Raw genomic sequence first — 20256 nt, forward strand, 5'->3', positions numbered from 1 at the left:
TCTTCAATTGTTTTTTATTTCCTGTGCAAGTTTCTTAAGGCTAGGATACAAAACAGATGGACTAATATATTATGAAACAGATTTTCTTTCTATAATTCTGGGGTCTGGGAAGTGCAAGATTATGGTGCCAGAAGATTCTTAGTTCAAGCCTTCTAGTGAAGACCCATTCCTCCTAGATGGCACATTCTAAATGTCTTCAAATGGCAGAAGGAACACATATTCTCCTTTGAACCTCCCCCGATTTTGTGCCAGACTTAAGGTTTGAACTCTGGGCCTGGGTGTTGTCCCTGGGCTTTTGTACCCAAGGCTAATTCTCTACCACTTAAGCCACAGCTCCACTTCCAGTGGTTTTTTGGGTAATTGGAGATAAGTCTCATATTTCCTGCCCAGTCTTGCTTAGAACTCCAATCCTCAGATCCGAGCCTCCTGAGTAGCTAAGATTACAAGCCTGATCCACCAGTACCTGACTGAACCCTCTTTTTTTTTTGAATTATTAAGTAAGATTTTTTTCAGATGATACATGGAAACAAAACTGGATATTGTGATGTTTTGTACATGTACATGTTGTATAATATATAATGTGTAAATCAGGCTCAACATATCTGTGTTCTCAAACATTTGCCATTTCTTTGAAAACTTGCAAAAGCTTTTGGAAATGTGCAACACTTTATTTTTGTCTGTGATAATCATACTCTACATTAAAAAACCAAAACCTATCTAACTGTACCTAGTATGCATTAATCAATTTTCCCCATCCCCCTCTTTTTTGTGTGTTTTTGTACCAGTACTGAGGTTTGAACTCAGGGCCTCTCACTCTTGATTGGCTTTTTTGTTTAAGGCTGGTGATCTACCAACTGAACCATAGTTGTACTATCAGCCTTTTTGTTGGTTAAAGGAGATAAGTCTCTAGAAATTGTCTCTCATGCTGGCTTAGAATGGCCATCCTCAGATGTCAGCCTCCTGGGTAGTTAGGATTATAGGCATGAGCCATCAGTATCTTAACTCCATCCTTTCTTTTTTTTTTTTTTTTTTACTTTTTAAAAAATTTTTGTTGTCAAACTGATGTACAGAGAGGATACATTTTCATATGTTACACATTGGATACATTTCTTGCACTGTTTGTTACCTACTCCCTCATTCCCCCCTTCTCCCTCCCCCTTTCCCTTTCCCCCCATGAGTTGTTCAGTTGATTTACACCAAACAGTTTTGCAAGTATTACTTTTGTAGTTGTTTGTCTTTTTAACCCTATTCTTCCCAGCCTTTGCTAATTATTATTCTACTCTTAACTAGTATCACTTGAAGGCATTTGTAGGTTTCACCTATGAGTCAGATTATACAGTGCATGTCTTTCTGTTCCTTAAGCTTATTTCACTTAATGTAATGTTCTCCAGTTTGAGTTCATAATGTTCCCTTCTGTCTATGTGCCACACTTAAGAAAATCCATTCATCAGTTGAATGACAGTTTGTTTCCTTCTCATGGCTATGGTGAATACTGCTGCAATAAATGAGGTCATGCAAATGTCTCTTTGACACTCATTTCCTTTGGTTATTTATCCAGGAGGAAGATTTTTGGATCATGTCATAGTTTTATTTTAAATTTTTTTCAGGAACCTTCATACTGTTTTTCTTAGGCTGTACTATTTTACACTCCTACAAACAGTTTGTTTTCCTTATTCCCCCTTCTTATAAAAAATTGTCATTTTTTGCATTTCTAAATAATAGTCATTTTAACTGGGGTGAGATAATACCTTATTATTTTTTATTTGCAATTCCCTGATGGCTAGTCATGTTGAGTATTTTTATATATTTGTCCAATTTTTCTTTTTTTTAATTTTTCTTTTTTATTTTTAGTCCAAGACTGGGACTCACACTTGGTATCTGACAGTTTCACACATTGGCTGTTGCTCTACCACCAGAGCCATGCCTCAAACCCTACTTGTCCATTTTTATTCCTTTTTTTGAAAAATTTGTATTCAGATAATTTTCATATTATTACTTAATTGGAATACTTACTATGGAGTTTTGAAGGTCTTTGTTAGATATATGGTTTGCAAATATTTTCTCCTATTCAAGTTCTTTGCCCCACCCTGTAAGTTTTCTTTTTACTGTATTGATTTGTTTTCCATTTGATGTTTGGTAATTTTACTTTATAACTGGTGAAAGGGGCTGGGAATATGGCCTACTGGCAAGAGTGCTTGCCTCGTATACATGAAGTCCTGGGTTCGATTCCTCAGCACCACATATATAGAAATAGGCCAGAAGTGGCCCTGTGGCTCAAGTCGGCAGAGTGCTAGCCTTGAGCAAAAAGAAGCCAGGGACAATGCTCAGGCCCTGAGTTCAAGCCCCAGGACTGGCAAGAAAAAAATAGTTCTAGCTGATGGCTCATGCCTGTAATGCTAGCTACCCAGGAGGCTGAAACCTTAGGATCATGATTAAAAACCAGCCTGAGCAGGAAAATCAGTGAGACTCTTATGTCCAATTAACTATCAAAATGCCTGAAGTGCTCAAGTGGTTGATCACTAACCTTGGGCAAAAAACTGAAGGACCATGTCTGGGCCCTGAGTTCAATCTCCAATATCAGCACAAAAGAAGAAAAAGAAAAGAAAAAATACTAGTTCTAGTCTTCTACAGCCCCAAAAGAGTGACTGCAGTTTACTAACCTATTCTGTTTCTTGAGTAGAAGACAGGAGCTCAAAGGCTCTTAAAAATGATATGATGGAAACATTAATTACCCTAATTTGATTATATTTATCCATGTATTAGAATACTCCATAAATATACAAATATAATTATACATAATTTTACGTGTTAATCAAATATTCAGAAACATACTAAAGAGATGCAGATGCCAACCAACTATATTGAATTAATTAGTATACATTTGTATGTAATACATTGAATAGTCACACTATACTCCAGAAATATGTACACCTAAAATGAAATTTTTAAAAGAAGTAAGTAGCAAAGATGTATCCTAAGAAAACTAGGGCTATTTTTTATTCAAAACAAAAAAATGTTTCACATAATTTGTTAAATGAAGTTTTGTAGAAATGAAATTAAATAGGAAGATTTTGAAATCTTGTTAGAAATACCCATTTGTGACTAAACATAGTTCATAACACATCATTTATTTAGTACCTTCTAGTGTGGTAGTCTCCACAAGTACATTCTTCAGATAAGTGAAATATGTTAGAAATAAAATCTTATTTTAACAATTTAAAAAACAATTATCTTTCTAGCACACATTTCCATGCAATCCTATAATCTTTGCATTTTAGAGATAACATCAGCATTATCTATTGTAGTCTACTACAACCCAATAGCACCCTTGTTGCCTATTGAGGTTCTTAGACCTATTTGCTTCTATGCTAAATGACCTTATCTTGTATGTTCATCATTTCTTGTGTCTACATTTTAACTGTCTTTTTCTTTTCCCTCTGCCAAGCTATTTTTCCTGCATTTGGCATTACATTCTACTCTTATGTGCTAGTCATAACCTGCAGAGGCCAGAAAACAAGATAACTAAAGCTTGTAATATTGCCTATAATTCTATATAACTAAGTGCTTACTGAGTGCATATTCAGTGGACATTGCAATATCCATCTTGGGTGCCAAAAAAGCCATTTTAGGAAAGGAAGAAAGATCACGTCCTGGCTTTTGACTGGGTACAAAAAGACCTCCAGAGGGCTGGGGATGTAGCTCAGTGGTAGAGTGTATTACTACTATGTGCAGGGCCCTGGCTTCTCCAGCACCACAAGAAAGCAGAACAAACAAGAAAACAAAAGACCTCTACATAAATAATACAGTATTGCACTTATAATAGAAACAGGCCAAGATTGTTGAAGCTGTATATTGATAAACTGATAGAAGTCATTTTTATCCAGTAATGGAGGCTTTTTAAAGCAAACCCGGATTAGCATCATTGATTTTTTTTTTCCTGGTGTGGGTAGGGGAGAGTCATGGACCTTGAACTAAGGGGCCCTGGGCAGTGGCCCTGAGCTCTTTCACTCAAGACTAGTGCTCTACCACTTTGAGCCATAGCTCCATTTCTGGTTTCCTGGTGATTTAATGAAGATAAGAGTCTCATAAACTTTCCTGCCTGGGCTGGCTTTGAACCACGATCCTCAGATCTCAGCCTCCTGAGTATTTAGGATTACAGGCATAAGCTGTCAGTGCCCAGACATATACTTTTTAAGTAGCCATTATTAAAATCTATGAATCATCTTAAATTCCCCTCTGCTTAGATAACAGTTCGTTATTGAAATTACTAAATACTTGAAATTACTTACGTATTTTCACAGCTAATCAAATCATATTTTTCAGCTTATATTTCAGAGCACACCTTACATGTTTTCACTTATCTCATATCCTAAATTAATTTAATATAGGACTTTTTTGTTTGAAAATTATCTGTAAATGAACAAGATATCTCTGAAGCCCTTCCAGTTGAAATGTTCTTTTCTTTTAGCAGTACTAGGGTTTGAACTCAGGACTTTGTAATTGCTTCTCATATACTCTACCACTTGAACTATGTGTCCAGCAAGTTCATGTTCTTTGTAGTTGTTATTCGTATCTTGGGAAATTTGAAATCTTTTTTCATGCATAATAATGAGGTAACAACAGCTGTTTTATTCTGCTTTATCTGTGATATGATTACAGATTTGGTAATATATAATGTATATTAATAAATTCAGAATTTTATTTGAGCACTGGTTTATCTACTCTTTTTTTAGCTTTTACAACCCTATTAAGAAAGTGTTATATACTGTTCATAAAAGTGAGTTTACATAATGATTGAAAATAATTTTCAAGGCCTTTTTAAATTGCTGTTTGAAAATATATTTTAAATTATTTTTATTATCATGAAGCACAGATTTTATTCTATAAGTAAACTGGCTTTTCCTTCTGATCTTTAGTTGTCGTTCAGTTTTTTTTCTATAAAAGAGCAAGTAAGACTAAGAAGTTTTTTGTGACTGGAATAAAAGCCCACATTGTGTCATATGTCATCAAACTCTGTTCTTCATTTGGTACCGAAAAATAAATGTTTGTTTTGATCTTTTATGTTTCATGGACACAATCATATATTTTTTTACTTGTGCTATGTTACATAAACTACATATGGCCTATTGAATATATGAAAGATAAATTATAAGCCACATCAATCCCTGTATATATATCAGTTATGTTTTCTTCACTGGGTTGCACAATAAAACACACTTTGTTGAATAGCTTGTACATCAAAAGTCTTTAAAAGCATTTGGAATAAATTTGCCTATTTGTATAGAATGAATGGCTGCAGTGTGTGGTAATGTCAAAATCTTGAGGAATAGACTCCTTCTGTGTGTTTTTTTAAACCAGTGTTTGCTTAGTTTTATATATTCACATTTAATATGCCATCAGTTTTGGAGCTTGCCATCTGTCACCACTGAAAGAATTATTCCTATATAGAGGGAGGAGTAAGCTTCATGAAACGTTAGAGGAGAAGAGATCTTGCAGATGATCTAATTTCCCCTTCTATGTAATCATAAGGGCATGGAGGCTGGGACATAGCCCACACAGCCATGCAGATACAGAAAGCAGAATAAACCAGACCACACAATCCTCCCGTACTCTGTACGTGTCTTGTCCTATCACTCAGCTATAAACTGCACTTGTCACTTTTATATGTGCTCATCTATGCATTTTGGAATAGAAATTTTCATGTTTCAAAACAATAACTTGTAAAAGAGATCAGTTTTCCAAAAACATTTGATGTACTGGGAATGCTGTTTCTAACTTTGTTTCCAGTGTCTTTAGAAACCAGAGTTTGTACCCCTCCCTTGCCCGAATCCTAAGAGTTTCACAAGTCAGGTCCAGCCACCCACATCTATACACCGAATAGATAATCATGGTAAAGGGTGGGAAAGGGAGGTTTATTACACGGCTCAAGCCACAGTGGGAAAAGCAGAAGTAAGCAAGTAAGCACTTTAGCCCATCTTTTGCCATCTTTACATTACAGATATGAGCATTAGTTTATTTAAATAGAGAACTGGGAGGAGCAATTGAAAGATACCTACTTAAAGCAATTCTAATGTTGATATGGGCCTATGGACCATTATCTGTCTTAGTCTTTATTCCCAGAAGGGTTCTGGAGAAGCTATTGCTTCATGACTTGAGGGGAACAAACCATCACTGTTGCCTGGTGGGAGATCTAGCCTGAGCTTTTGGCTATTTTCTTCATTTAGGGAAATTCCTTGTGTTTTATCACAAGATGATAAAGCTGTGGCATTTCCTGTCTGAAGGGCAGATTGCCTTTTGTTAGAAGTTACAAATGAAGAACACCTGTCTTTGTTCTTATAAATATTTATAAGACTAAAACAATAAGCTCTGTGTGTGTGTGTGTGTGTGTGTGTGTGTGTGTGTTGGTCCTGGTGCTTAACTCAGAGCCGTGTGTGTGTGTGTGTGTGTGTGTGTGTGTGTGTGTGTGTTGGTCCTGGTGCTTAACTCAGAGCCGTGTGTGTGTGTGTGTGTGTGTGTGTGTGTGTGTGTGTGTGTGTGTGTGTTGGTCCTGGTGCTTAACTCAGAGCCCAGGCTCTGTCACTGAACTTTTTTTTGGCTCAAGGCTAGCGCTTTACCACTTGAGCCACAGCTCCACCATGTCTGACCTTTTGGTGATTCAATGGAGATAAGAGTCCCATGCACTTTCTTGCTTGATCTGGATTTGAACTGTGATCCTCAGATCTGAGCCTCCTGAGTAGCTAGGATTACAGGCATGCACCACCCATGTCTAGCTAAACATCAGCCTTTTAAAACCCCTTAGTGGAATCTAAGTAGCAGAGATATTTGATACCCACTATCATCCATTTAACAAGAATTAATGGACAGAACTTTTTTTTAATTCAAGGAGTAAACTTCTAAGTAGTTACATGTTCTTTTGGATTAAATAATATTTGTACAAAATTAGTTGACACATTAGATGTTATGATTTTGATCATTATTGAACACAAAAAGTAGAATTTATTCAAACACCTAGGAAATTTCTTTTATAGTTATGCCTTGTGAAAAGTGCTTGTATGTCCTTGTTCATGTTCCGGTTTGAAGACTTCTTTCTAAATGTCAGGCCATACCTTTTGGAGATGATGAGAATCACACAATATCATTTAGTGACGAAGGTCAAGGCTTTCATGGGCAGACCACCTGGGCTTGAATTCCAAATCTGAGGCTCATGTCTTCTTTTACTAGTTGCATGATTTGCCACAATCTATTTCATTCTACTATATATGTTTTCTCATTTGTGAAAGGATGACAGGTGTTGCACAAGTAAAATGCAATAATACTTATAACACTCTTAGAGTAGCGTAGGAAAATGGTGTAGGCAGATTTAATTTGAGAAAACTTCTATATTGCTAGATGAGTTTTTTTTTTTACATTTCATGTAAAAAACTTGTCAGATTTTCCTCACACATGTACATGCATATGCACTAGTGTTTTTATGATCTGCTCATACTTGTTAATGTTTGATGTTTTCCTATGGCAAGGAAGAAGGTTATCATTAGCAACAAACATTTATTAACCATGCATTAGATGTAAATACATTCTTGTAAAAAAAGGGGGGTTGTGGTTTGTTTTGTTTTGTTTTTTTGTTTGTTTGGTGACATGGGAGTTTGAACTCTGCTAGCACTTGTTAGGCAAGGGCTTTTCCCACTTGAGTCACACTTCTAGCTCAAGGGAATTGATTTGTAAAGCTTGCCTCTGCAAAGGAATTGCAAAATATTAAGGTTAATCCAATTGGGAAAGTAACCCTAATGAAACACATGGTCAAAGACTCTCAGACTACAAGAAAAGCAAAATGCTTTTGAGAAACCTATGAAGGAAGAGACCCAGATAATAGGAAAAGCTACCCATGAGTTGTACAGTCGATTTACACCATAAATTTTTGTATTTATGTTGCATTGGTTTGTCTTTTTATCCCTTGTTTCTCGATTTTGGTGTTCCCTTTCCCTTTCCTAATTCCAGTACATGTATAATTATCCTCAATTGTATCTTTATTATTCATTTTTAGTATGATTTCTTGTAGCTATTAGCTAGTGCCATTTTAGTTACTTAATATATACCATCATGTAGGAATTTTACATGTCTCTTCTTAAACTCACTCACTAACTCACTCAGCTCACTGTTACTCATGATGCAAGCTTAGTGCCTTGGATTGGAGTAAGACAACAGTTATACTATGCAAGAAGTCAAAATATTAATTTTTTTTTACAGATTTGGTTCATTTGACTTGCACATCTTCTAAAACAGCCCGGGAAGATTTAGAACCAGTTGTACAGAAATTGTTTACTCCATATACAGAACTGGAGCTAGGTAAGAAAAACAACTGATGATTCGTGATAGAAAGGTAATGTAACTGTCATACTTCACGAAGATAATGCTTGCAAGTTGTTCAAACCTGGACTGAAATAGGTTTGTTAAAGTAGTTGAATGCAGTGTCTGCATAAGCATGGGGTGAAATATTCACTGTATAATGTTAAAGACACAGAAACAGATGTGACAAAGTAGTCATATGCATACCTGTATGCATAGGAAAATAAGTACTATCAGAAAATTTCTCAATTAATTTTGGCATGGAGCTGAGCACTTTGCCTTATAATTTTCTTTTTTAGGTGTTTTTCAAGAGCTTATATATTTTTAAATCAAAAAGCTACCTTCCTTTACAAAAATATTGCTTCAACTGATGAAAGATTAAAATATTAGCAATATGTAGATCCTTTCTGATTTAGAATGATCTTTTATTGGACACTAATGATGTGATATTTATCTCCCAAAGATATTGATGGTTTTTATGCCTGGTGGAAAAATGTTCTTTCAGTATGAATTTCAACCCCCCCCACACCAAACATGAGTGTACTTACAGTTGTGAAAATAGCAAATGTGGTATATTTTGTGTATAAGTGATCAACAAAATAGTTTGATGGATCCTCTTCATTTATATGAAGTGGAAGTGATTTTCATTATAGCATTTGCACTTTCTTCTGTTAATATGCATATCTTCATTTCCTTCTAATTAGTCACATTTGTTCAACTATTCTTTTTACACTTAACTGTTGTGTTTCTGTTTAGCTTTTTTCCTGTGTCTTCTCTCTTTTCTCAATAAAGAGATGATGCAGAAAAGGGGAGTTTACGTTTACACATAAGAAGTCCTTCAATTTGAAATGTTACTTTATTTTAGCATTTACTTTTTAAAATATTTTCTTCAAGACAAATGACTACAAAAGCAATACTTGCAAAACCTTTTGGTGTAAACCAACTGAACAACTCATGGGGGGAGAGGGAAGGAAGGAGGGGGAGGAGGGAATGGGGGAGGAGGTAACAAACAGTACAAGAAATGTACTCCAGGCCTAACGTATGAAACTGTAACCTCTCTGTACATCACTTTGACAATAAATAAGAAAACAAAGAAAATAAATAAATTAAATTTGAAACATATGTCAAAGCAAAAGGTAACAGCAATAGCAGAAAATTTTAAGAAGGAAATGTTATATTCATTTCTTGCTATATTGGGAACAAGGGAGGCCTTCCTACTTTACTTCTCTTGTTCAACATGGTATTGACTCTCCTAGCCAGAGAAATTAAGCAAGAAATGAAAAAGTAGAACATCAAAGTTAGAAAAGAAGTCAAGCTGTCCCTATTTGCAGGCAGCATAATTATATATACAGAAGCATCTAAAGAGTTTATCAGAAAGTTGAAAAGACTGATATACAAATTCCATAAAGTTTCAGGATATGAGATCAATATACAGAAATCAATAGCGTATTTTTATACCAACCAAAAACTACCTGAAAAATCTGAGTAAGTGATGATGAGTACTGCATTTATATACCTGTTTGACATTTGTTCTCTTTTGAGAAATATCTATTAAAGTCATATTACTGTACTAATTAAATTATTTGACACTCTGAAAAAAAAGCATATACATGTTTGGATTGTTATTAAAATTTTGATTGGCAAGCTTTGTGTGTGATAATATTCCTAAACCTAACATGGATTCATAGCTTCATCTTTGGCTTTATCTATAACTTGTTTATATAAATGGAATTTCTTTGCCACTTCTGAAATTTGTCACAATGGCTTTGTTGTAATTGCATTGTAATGGTCTCCAATATTGCACTAAATTTGTGTCTCATATTATTTCATAATGCATTTAATTTTTTTTCTTAGAAATCAAGCCAGGAGAAATTATATGTTCATTTGTTAGCATTCTGTAGCCATTGAAGATTTTTAAAGACAGATCTTAATGGTTAAAGTGATCCCATTCTGAAATGATATACTGTTTAGAACCTAAGTGAAATTCTTTAGTAAGAAGTATGTGCTTAGAGGGGTCCTCAGGTGCACTGAGCCACTGAAAAGCTAGTTTTCACTGACACATAGGCCTTTTTATCATCAGGATGAGGTAGTGGTCATATTTTAATTAAAATGTCAGAACAAATACTGTTGGAGTTATTGAAAATGAATCACCAGATAAAGTGAGCACTGGGCCATGGCAGGTCAAAGAGGCAAAGTCACCTGGAGAAGAGAACTCAATTCATTTTCCTGCCTAAATGAGGAAGAAGGAACTTTATGAGCAATATGAACTTTTAATACATTAAAGTGCATTCTGCCTAGAAAAGGCCTGCATTCCACAGATTGGTGGCTTTTTATTATGTTTTGATTATTTAACAGTTATCTGAAACCCTATGCTTGAGTATTAGAAATACTTTATGTTAAAACATGTACCAAGGAATAACATTTTTTGGCTTTCTCTTCCTTTATTGGCTTCTGGATTCTTTATGGTGCAAAAACGTCCTTTATGAAAATCAGTCTAGTCTGGTCTTCCTTATAAGGAAGTTCATGTTGAATGGTAACTCCTTTGTACAGCTACTTAAAGAAAACAAAAATGTAGTTTTAAAAGATAATATTCTGAGCTGGGAATGTGGCCTAGTGATAGAGTGCTTGCCTTGTATGCATGAAGCCCTGGGTTCCATTCCTCAGCACCACATAAACAGAAAAAGCAAGAAGTGGTACAGTGTTATCCCTGAGCGAAAAGAAGTTCAGGGACAGCGCTCAGGCCCTGATTCCAAGCTCCAGAACTGGCAAAAAAAATTGATAGTATTTCTCTTTTCAACTACAGTACTTTTTTGAAAGTGTATCCAAGAAATTCCAATAATTGTGAAAATATTTTCTATTTTATGTCTTCCTTGGCGTATAGTAGCCAAAGCCATATATGCCCTGACCCAAGAAGTATTATGCTAATTTTTATAAGAAATGAATCTTCTGGGCACAATCTTGAAATGTCTAAAATACAGTGACATCATTCCACCATCTTTTTTCCCCATTTCTCCCCTGTGTTCTGCACAGCTTGTGGATTTACTTCATTCCTTGTCATTCATTTCTCTGTCAAATAACAGCACTTCCTAAAACCAAATTACACTATGTGTATACTTTAAATAGGTGGATAATAAGGTGTTAAGTGCTTGATTGGCTGTAAAAAAATATCTTATTTTATGTTTTTTTTGGTGTGTCTTCTGTCCATACTGAGTCAGGGTTGCTCTCTCCCCACAGTGGATTAAAACAACTTGACTAGAATGTTGATTCCCTCCATATATGGCATCCATCTCTGCCTCTCTTATTCAGTACTTAGTAGTTTAATTTTCCCAGTTTCAAACTACTCCTTCACATTACCCAGCTGAATAAAATGGGCTATTTTTGACAACTTTTACAAGACAACTAAAGCTCAACAACTTTAATATTTTTGACAGTTGTTCACTTCACAACCCTGTTGCTCTTCCAGCTATCTGACTTCCAGATGACCTTAAAGAAAGATGAAGCAATTATGATATGATTTGAAAGTTTTAAGTCCAAAATCTAAAAGCTCTCTTATATCCAGAATATTTATCTTCACCTATACCAACTTTTTACCTGTGTACATGGTTTCTTGTCGAAGCTCTTTTTTCTATAATCAGTTCAGTCATTCATTTCCCTTGATTTTTATTGAATAAGTCTTCCTCCTAGGTGAAACTTTGGTAAAGTATGGATAAGCTCTCATAGAATATGCTTAGATATGGATTGGACAATATAAAAGACCTTCCAGCCAGCCAGTGGCCACTGCTACTAAGGAATCTGAGACAGGATGACTGGGAATTCAAAGGCTGGAAGTATAGCTCCAGTGGTGGAGTTTTTTGTTTAATCCTAAAGCACTATAAAAACCCAACCAAGCCAGGTGCCTAGCTACTCCTAGCTACTCAGGAGGCTGAGATCTGAGGATTGAGATTCAAAGCTAGCCCAACCAGAAAAGTCACCATGAGACTATTATCTCCAACTACTAAAACTGGAAGTGAAGCTATGGCTCAAAGTGATAGAGTGCTAGCCTTGAACAAAAGAACTCAGAGACACCAACTAGGCCCTGAGTTAAAGTCCCACAACTGACCCCCCGCCCCAAAAAAAATCAAAAAGCCTTTCATAATGTAGTTCATGTCTCTGCAAGCCTTCCCAGCAATATCTTTAAGGAAATTCTCTACAATTAAGTGAAAATAAGCTCTCATATGAATTTTCTAGTAGCCATATGGATTTATCTGTGAAATACTAGTTGTGTTCTTTTAATTAATAGGCTATTCCATCTAGCTTGCGCCTAGCAAAGTTAGTGGTACCTTAGATTTGAAGATCTTAGCATTAGACAGGGAACCCTTAAGAGATCACTTCTAGAGTTTATCTTGTCACATAAATAATGTTGGATTATTTACAATGAACTAGAAAAGTAACATTTTTGGAATTCTTACACTAGAGATATTTTAAATTAAGTATAATCATGTTTATCTTGAATTGGAAAATAGGGAATTTTGTTAATTGAATACTGTAATTAGCTGAAAATTCCCCTACATTGATAAATCAATTTAACGATAACAGTAATTAGCTAGATAATTATACCTTTAGCATTTTATTCATCACCCACAAAGGACCTCATAGAATTGTATAATCTTCATAAACATTTAGTATTATCATTATGCAGAATTTAAACATCTGTAAACAAAACCCTATTGTCAGTGAATAACAGTAGTATTTTCTGTCTTTGACCAAGGGAAATGTAATTATACCCTTTTTTAAAAGAAGAAAGGCAGACATAATTATGAAGACCATAAGAAGTAGGAATCAAAGCTAATAAGATTAAACCTTTTTACCGATACTCTGTACTTTGATTATGTTTGAAAACTGGTTTAAAATAATTCAGAAATAATTTATTGAGTGTTTGTTATGTGCTAGGCCCTGTATTAGTGAGGAAAAAACCAAACTTATGTCCTTATCTGTGTTTTCACAGTTGCTGTGTTAGTGCCTACCATGCACAATAGATGCTTGCTATTCAATGGCAGAACCTGTGCTCACAATGATATTGTCTTATGACCTCATTGTTATTTCTTGCTTCCTATTGATGTTGTAATTCAGTATGACAAAGCATTAGATTATGAATTAAAGTATCAAGGATTTAATCCAGTGCATACTATTTTTAATAATACCTTTAGAATGATATTCATAAACCATATGATTTACTCAATGTTTAAAATTCCATTTTAAAAAATATATATTTGTAAATTTGGCCATTTTAGAACATTTCTGTCACCTCTCCCCAGGAAAGAAAATTTATACCCATCATTTACATCACCTTCAAAAGAAACCATCTGTCCATCATCACTCACCCTCTATTTCCTCCTAATTTCCTCCAGCCCTAAGAAGCTACTAATTATAATCTGCATAGATTTGCTCACTCTGGACAGCTCATATATATATACTATTAACTTACTATATAATTATCAATTGATATGTCATTTGTAACACAAAGTGAATTTATGTTATCTTTTCACATCATAGGGATGATTTAAGGATAAATGTATTTGTAGGATCTTTGATGCTAATGAGATATAATAGAAAACCAAGAGAATATGATTACTGAATCACATTAACTTACTAATCAAAATAATCTTTAAAATTTAACTTGTTTTAAATTTTTAAAATCCATCATTGCTGGAAATATTTTACACCTATACTAGAGTTTGTGAATGTACATTTACTAATTGCTTACATAGGTGTAACTCCACAAACACACATACAAAACAATTTCTACCTATGGCTTTCTTGTTTATTGACTACATAGTGTATTAATTGATAAGCTTATTTTGTTTTGTGTAAGTAAAATTTATTTTTGTAATTAGAAAATGAAGAAATTGAAAAACCAAGAATTCTCTGGTCCCTCTACTTCAATATGAGAGACTCTTCAGACATCAGCAGAAACTGTTATAATGATTTACCATCCAATGTTTATGTCTGCTCTGGCCCAGACTGTGGTTTAGGGAATGATAAGGCAGTCAAACAGGTAAGGCTTCTTGTGTTTTCTAGTTTTATATTAAGAAAATGTGTGGTAGGAATAGTCAGGTGGAGGGGGGGGAGATTGTTTGGGGTTTTTTTTCTTCATCCTGTGGGAGGAGGAGAAGGGGATTAGAAAAACACCTGTCTCGTTTCATACTAATTACTCCCTAAACTTTTTTTCTCTGGGAACTACAAGACTTTGTCAGATAATTTCACTTCTTTGTCTCTAGTGATGAGTTATTTGATATTATTTATGAGTTCTATTGTGGGGATAAGGATAGAAATTTTAGAAATACATAATCATAAAATAAATGTATAGCCAGGTACCTATGGCTCATACCTGTAATCCTAAAATACTCAGGAGATTGAGATCTGAGGATTGTAGTTCAAAGCCAACCCAGGCAGGAAAGTGCCTGAGAGTCTGATCTCCAGTGGTTACCAAAAAAATGGAAGTGGTGCTGTAGCTCAAAGTGATAGAGCACTAGCCTTAAGCAAAAAGAACACACCTAGGCCCTGAGTGGAAGCTTTGTGGGGGACATACATGCATGCATGCATACATACATACATGCATACATACATACATATATAAATATATAATGCCAATGTTCTGAGGAACATTGATAGAAACAGTTGGCCTATCATTGTCTTATTTTGAAATGTGCACTTCTTTCCCTGATGATCTGAGTCATTGTAAGATGAATGTAACTAGCAAGGCATCTACAATTTAATTTTACAGTAATCTTAATGCAATTTTTTTTGTTTTTTTTTTCTTAATGCAATTTTTATTCTTTGGAAAGAATGAATTACATAGGTTTTCAGTTAACATGCTGTTATTAATGTCTTGACAAGCTATTGTTCTAAGAGTTACTCTTACAACCATTGAGTAGTATGAAAAATCCAAGTGGAAGTTTGTGACCAGTGTCCCCAGGCAGAATTATGAAGGGGTGCAGGCCAACAGCCATTAAATAGACGATTCATATGCATATGCAAATACAATTCTCCTAAGAGGGAAAAAAAGCAAACAGTATTATTTGAGATACAATTCTGAATGTGTTATCACAGATTGTGTTATCACATATGTTTATTGAATCAATGAATGGCTAATATAACATCAAGACAGCAGATGGCAGTGACTTGATTTCATTCCCCCCAGTAGCATGGGGATTTATCAGATGCCAGTGGCCTCCTTGAACCTTTCATTTTTAATCATAGCGACAAGGCTCTGAATGATAACCATGATCCAGTCATCTAGACTTTTTCCAAAATTCTTGTGTGTCTTCTTTGGAGCAGTATTCTTGGAACAACATATTCAGCCAATGAGAGCAAACAACAAGGAAATCTTTCTTCTATGATGAGTTCTGTTACTGTAATAGGAACACGAGATGGCTCATTTATGGCTCATTTATGGCTTTAACTGGTAACAGCAATTTAATTTTTTTTTATCTGACTTGTTACCTCCTCCCTCATCAACCCCCCCCCGTCTGCCCCATCTCAATTCCCCCCCCCATGAGTTGTACAGTTGGTTTACAGCATACAGTTTTGTTTCGTTTTTGTTTGCCAGTCCTGGGCCTTGGACTCAGGGCCTGAGCACTGTCCCTGGCTTCTTTTTGCTCAAGGCTAGCACTCTGCCACTTGAGCCACAGCGCCCCTTCTGGCCATTTTCTGTATATGTGGTGCTGGGGAATCGAACCTAGAGCTTCATGTATGGGAGGCAAGCTCTCTTGCCACTAGGCCATATCCCCAGCCCCAGCAATTTAATTTTGATCGTCCCACTTTTTGCAAGGAGAAATTACAACTTTTTAGCTAACTAACTTAGGTTCATTTATCTGTTAATCAATTGTATTTTTTAAAACTAAAATGGAAATCTTTTGAAATAAGCAGTTATAATGCAAGTGCTCATGTAGTCTAAACTACATGCTAGACAATTGTAATTAAGGAATGATTTTTATCACAAAGTAATTTGCTTTCCATTAAGATAACCTTCAGGAGTAAAGTGTTATCAAAGTCGGAAACAGTGTAATGCTAGTTGTGAACTAATTACTATGTGCTGTTAAATGTTAGTTTAAAATTTATTGCATATCTTTGACATTCATATCAGTTTGGGGAAAAGTATTACAATGTCTATTTTATAGTATATTGATAACATTTTTAGCTCGTTTATTCGAGTAAGTGAAGCTCTAATGCAAGTATACCACCCTAAGGTTAGCTTTTTCAGCACTTGGTGATTTCTGGTTCCTAAATGAAAAATATTTACAAACAGAATATTTACAAATGAGGATTATTTACAAAAGCTTCTCCAAACATTCATGAATTTAGCAACACATATAGTTGTACATTAATCAATAGTGCCATACTTGGGCTCTGTTGATGGAGTAGATACAGAAATAGAAGATGGGCTAGAATGTAGCTCAGTGTCAAAGCACTTGATTATCAAGTGCAACATCCTGTGTTCGATCTCCAGTACTGAAAAAGAAAAGAAATAGAAGATCACATTTCCAGGATTTGGCAATTGTTTGCATGTAGGATGTAAAGAGGAGAATGAACCTTGATAAGCAGACACAATAGACATGTGACCCCAAAAAAGTCATTAGAGGAAATGAAGGGTAAGATGGAAGCTTTGACCTAAGTCCTGATGCTTCTAATAGAGGCAAAGTTTATTTAACAGGAACCTGCATTGAGTTCCCAGGATAAAGAGCAAAACTCAGAACTGAGCATTCCCCAAACCACATAGTTACCAGGTAACAAAGCAGCATTTTCTATCTCTTCAGTGTATAAAGATTATTATACACAAAGAATATGAAAATATTTCATAAGGAAAGTATATATAAACATATTAAGAGACATTATATTTCATTTGATATATAGTATGAGGATGCCTACATTATCAACAGTCTGAACACTCAATAATATATCTGACCAAGGACTACCATCATTGAAGAATGGACATGAGTGCATGTACCTAATTAGAAAGACAAAAGTCACAGGATTATGAAAAAACAATTTTAGTAGGTCATTTGTACTTGTAAAGTATTCAAACCCAGTTAAAGAAATTTTAAGAGTGACACTTGATTTTTCTGTAGATATTGCCATAATTTTTTTTGGTAAGCTTATGTTCAGAAGTTATTCTGTTTATCCTTGGCCAGGCTGAAACACTTTTTCAGCAAATCTGTCCCAATGAAGACTTCTGTCCTCCTCCACCGAATCCTGAAGACATTATCCTTGATGGAGACACTTTACAACCAGAAGCTTCAGAATCCAGTGGTATGGCAGAAGTCAGCTCAGAGATTCCTGGGGAAAATACAAACCTGGGAAACCCAGAGGACCCCTGTGAATAAAGCATGCACCAAACTCCATTCTCCACTTCGGAAATTTTTCCTGGCCCCAGAGTTTACGTGCTGCAAGGAGTGTTTTTAAAAATGTTCAAAGGCAATAGCCAATTGACATATAGAAATACAAGAAGAAAAAACTCTTGAGAACTCCAGAGGGGAATTTTCTTTAAAGAGGACATTTCAGGAACAAGAAATACTTATAAAGCACATTGATTTGCCTATTTTCAAATCTAAACCTATGAAATTGGAAGATAAACATTGTAAATGGATGAATTCCCAGGAATACTGCTGTGGATATGGAAGTGATCCTATGCATTGTTGAAAATTTTGTGGTGTTAGGACTGCTTTTATTTGACATTTTGGATCTTTGTAGGAAAATAATCACTTCTTCAGAATTAATTCACATATTGCTTTTGATTATTTAAATTATTTTCTTCAGGGGTATGAGAATCATGACATAGGAGATAATACCATACATCAAACTAAAATATCATGGTCCGCAGAATAGCCTGCATTTGGGAAAAAATGTTTTGTTTTCTGTGTTAAGAGTTGAAAATGAGCCAGGAGATAGTGGCTCACACTTGTAATCCTAGCTAATCAGGAGGCTGAGATCTGAGGATCACTGTTCAAAGCTAGCCTGGACAGAACAGTCCATGAGACTCCAATCAACTACTCAGGAAAAAACCAGTAGTAGTGCTGAGTCTCAAGTAGTAGAGTGCTAGCCTTGAGCACAAAGAGGCTCAGGGACAGCGCCAAGGCCCTGAGTTCAAGCCCTAGCACTGGCAAAAAAAATTGAAAATGCTAATGTTAAGATTTTAAAACAGTTTTATGAATCATGAATTCATTACTAAGTAGTGCTTTTAAATACTAACTGTGGTTTGTATGTGAATCATTTTTACACTGGGAAAGTTCAGTAACAAAGAATTGAAAGAGTGGACAGGGCCATTTGGATATGAGCATTGACATCTCTACACATTATCAACTAAATGGTGCACTTACATAGTTTTCTGCAGACCTCACCCTAGTCTTGGCTGTGCTAAGCACATTGTTTATGTTTTGGCAAATTGTTTATCTCCTGATCCACAGTTTCTTCAGGTGCAAAGTGGAAGTAGTAATAAAATGCCTACTGTATTAGAATGATTACAAAGATGAATGTAGCCATCATTCGAATATTTTTTCTGGAAAATTTAGTTTTCATAATTTACCATTCATGATATTCATGGCAATGAATATTTAAAAAACATCCTCATGCAGCAAATAATTACTTCCTAACAAAACACAAAGCTGTTATTTTATTGCTGTAAGCTTTTTAAATGGTTTCTTTCCTAGTCTGTAATGCCCTCTTTGTAGGCCATTAAACATAGTAACTCATGGAATTGTGATTTTGAAACATTACTAAAGACAGTATTAAAAATTCTCCAGGGTGTTGGAATATGGCTTAGTGGTATAGTGCTTGCCTTGCATGCACGAAGCCCTGGGTTCAATTACTCAGCACCACATAAACAGAAAAGGCCAGAAGTGGCACTGTAGCTCGAGTGGTAGAGTGTTAGCCTTGAGCAAAAGGAAGCCAGGGACTGTGCTCAGGCCCTGAGTCCAAGCCCCAGGACTGGTCCCCCCAAAAGTTCTCCAAAATCCTTTTCTTAATCTGAAATCATCAAGAACTGAGCAAGGCAGGCCAGTTGATAAAGTCTAATACATCCTCCACATAAACAATATGAAGGCTTGACATAGGCAGCAAATGTAGTTACAGTGACAATAGTGACAGTGCCTATATTTAAACTTTTCCAATATCAAGCTTTCATGGTCTACTTTTTCTTGAGCAATAGTTGATCTCAGAAATGTCCATATAAATAAACCAAACTCAGTTCCGTGTCTCCAGATCTGGCCTATACTGTGTTGCCTATCAGGAACCATCACTTTAGCAGAAAGCACACAGTTCTTACACACATCTGCAACTGATCTCTAACCTTACCAAGGTTTCCTAGAAATGACCCAACTGTGTCTAGTCACAGATTTATTGGAGATAGAAATAGCCAAGGAATGTAGCTCTTGCTTCACCTTTTCAACCTTTGCACATAGAGCTGAATCCAGAAGAAAAACTTCTCAGCCTCTCTGGCTGCTCCTGCCCCTAGTACCCCATGTATAGTCTCTCCCCTGTCTCTTTAGAACTCTCTTTCCTATCTTCCTCTTTTATACTCTCACACAAATCAGGGACAGTAGAATCACGTTATAACCTAATTTGTTATATGGATTCACATCTTTAAGTCGAATCATGTTTTTCTGAAGCCCAACTAGGGCATGCACTAAATGCCTAGAACCTACCTATACATATATTGGGTATTGATCCTGCCTTTCTGTACCAGCAATATAAAAGGTTCCATTAGATAACAGTATTGAATCTCAATGCAACTCTAGTAAATCCCAACAATAAATATAGACTTTGTAATAGTCTTAGTATGAAGGCCTTCTGAGTGCAGCATGCACATTTATGTAAACAATCAGGGTAGGCTCAGAATAATACCTAGAAATTTTCTGATAAGCCTTACTGCTGCTGTTT

At 35.4% G+C, this 20256-nt stretch overlaps 1 protein-coding gene across 2 annotated transcripts in view; it reads left to right on the forward strand.

Moving 5' to 3' along the window:
- Chm (CHM Rab escort protein) overlaps positions 1-18389 on the forward strand; it is a 190733-nt gene extending 172344 nt beyond the window's left edge. For both annotated transcript variants that reach the window (XM_048335517.1, XM_048335519.1), the window contains 3 exons: positions 8245-8343; positions 14217-14377; positions 17514-18389. In XM_048335517.1, coding sequence (XP_048191474.1) covers positions 8245-8343; positions 14217-14377; positions 17514-17705 — 452 coding nt within the window. In that variant the 3' untranslated portion in view covers positions 17706-18389. The remainder of the gene's footprint in view (positions 1-8244; positions 8344-14216; positions 14378-17513) is intronic.
- Positions 18390-20256: the final 1867 nt, after the last annotated feature.

This window comes from Perognathus longimembris, chromosome 28, assembly GCF_023159225.1.
Source record: "Perognathus longimembris pacificus isolate PPM17 chromosome 28, ASM2315922v1, whole genome shotgun sequence".
Classification (NCBI taxonomy): domain Eukaryota; kingdom Metazoa; phylum Chordata; class Mammalia; order Rodentia; family Heteromyidae; genus Perognathus; species Perognathus longimembris.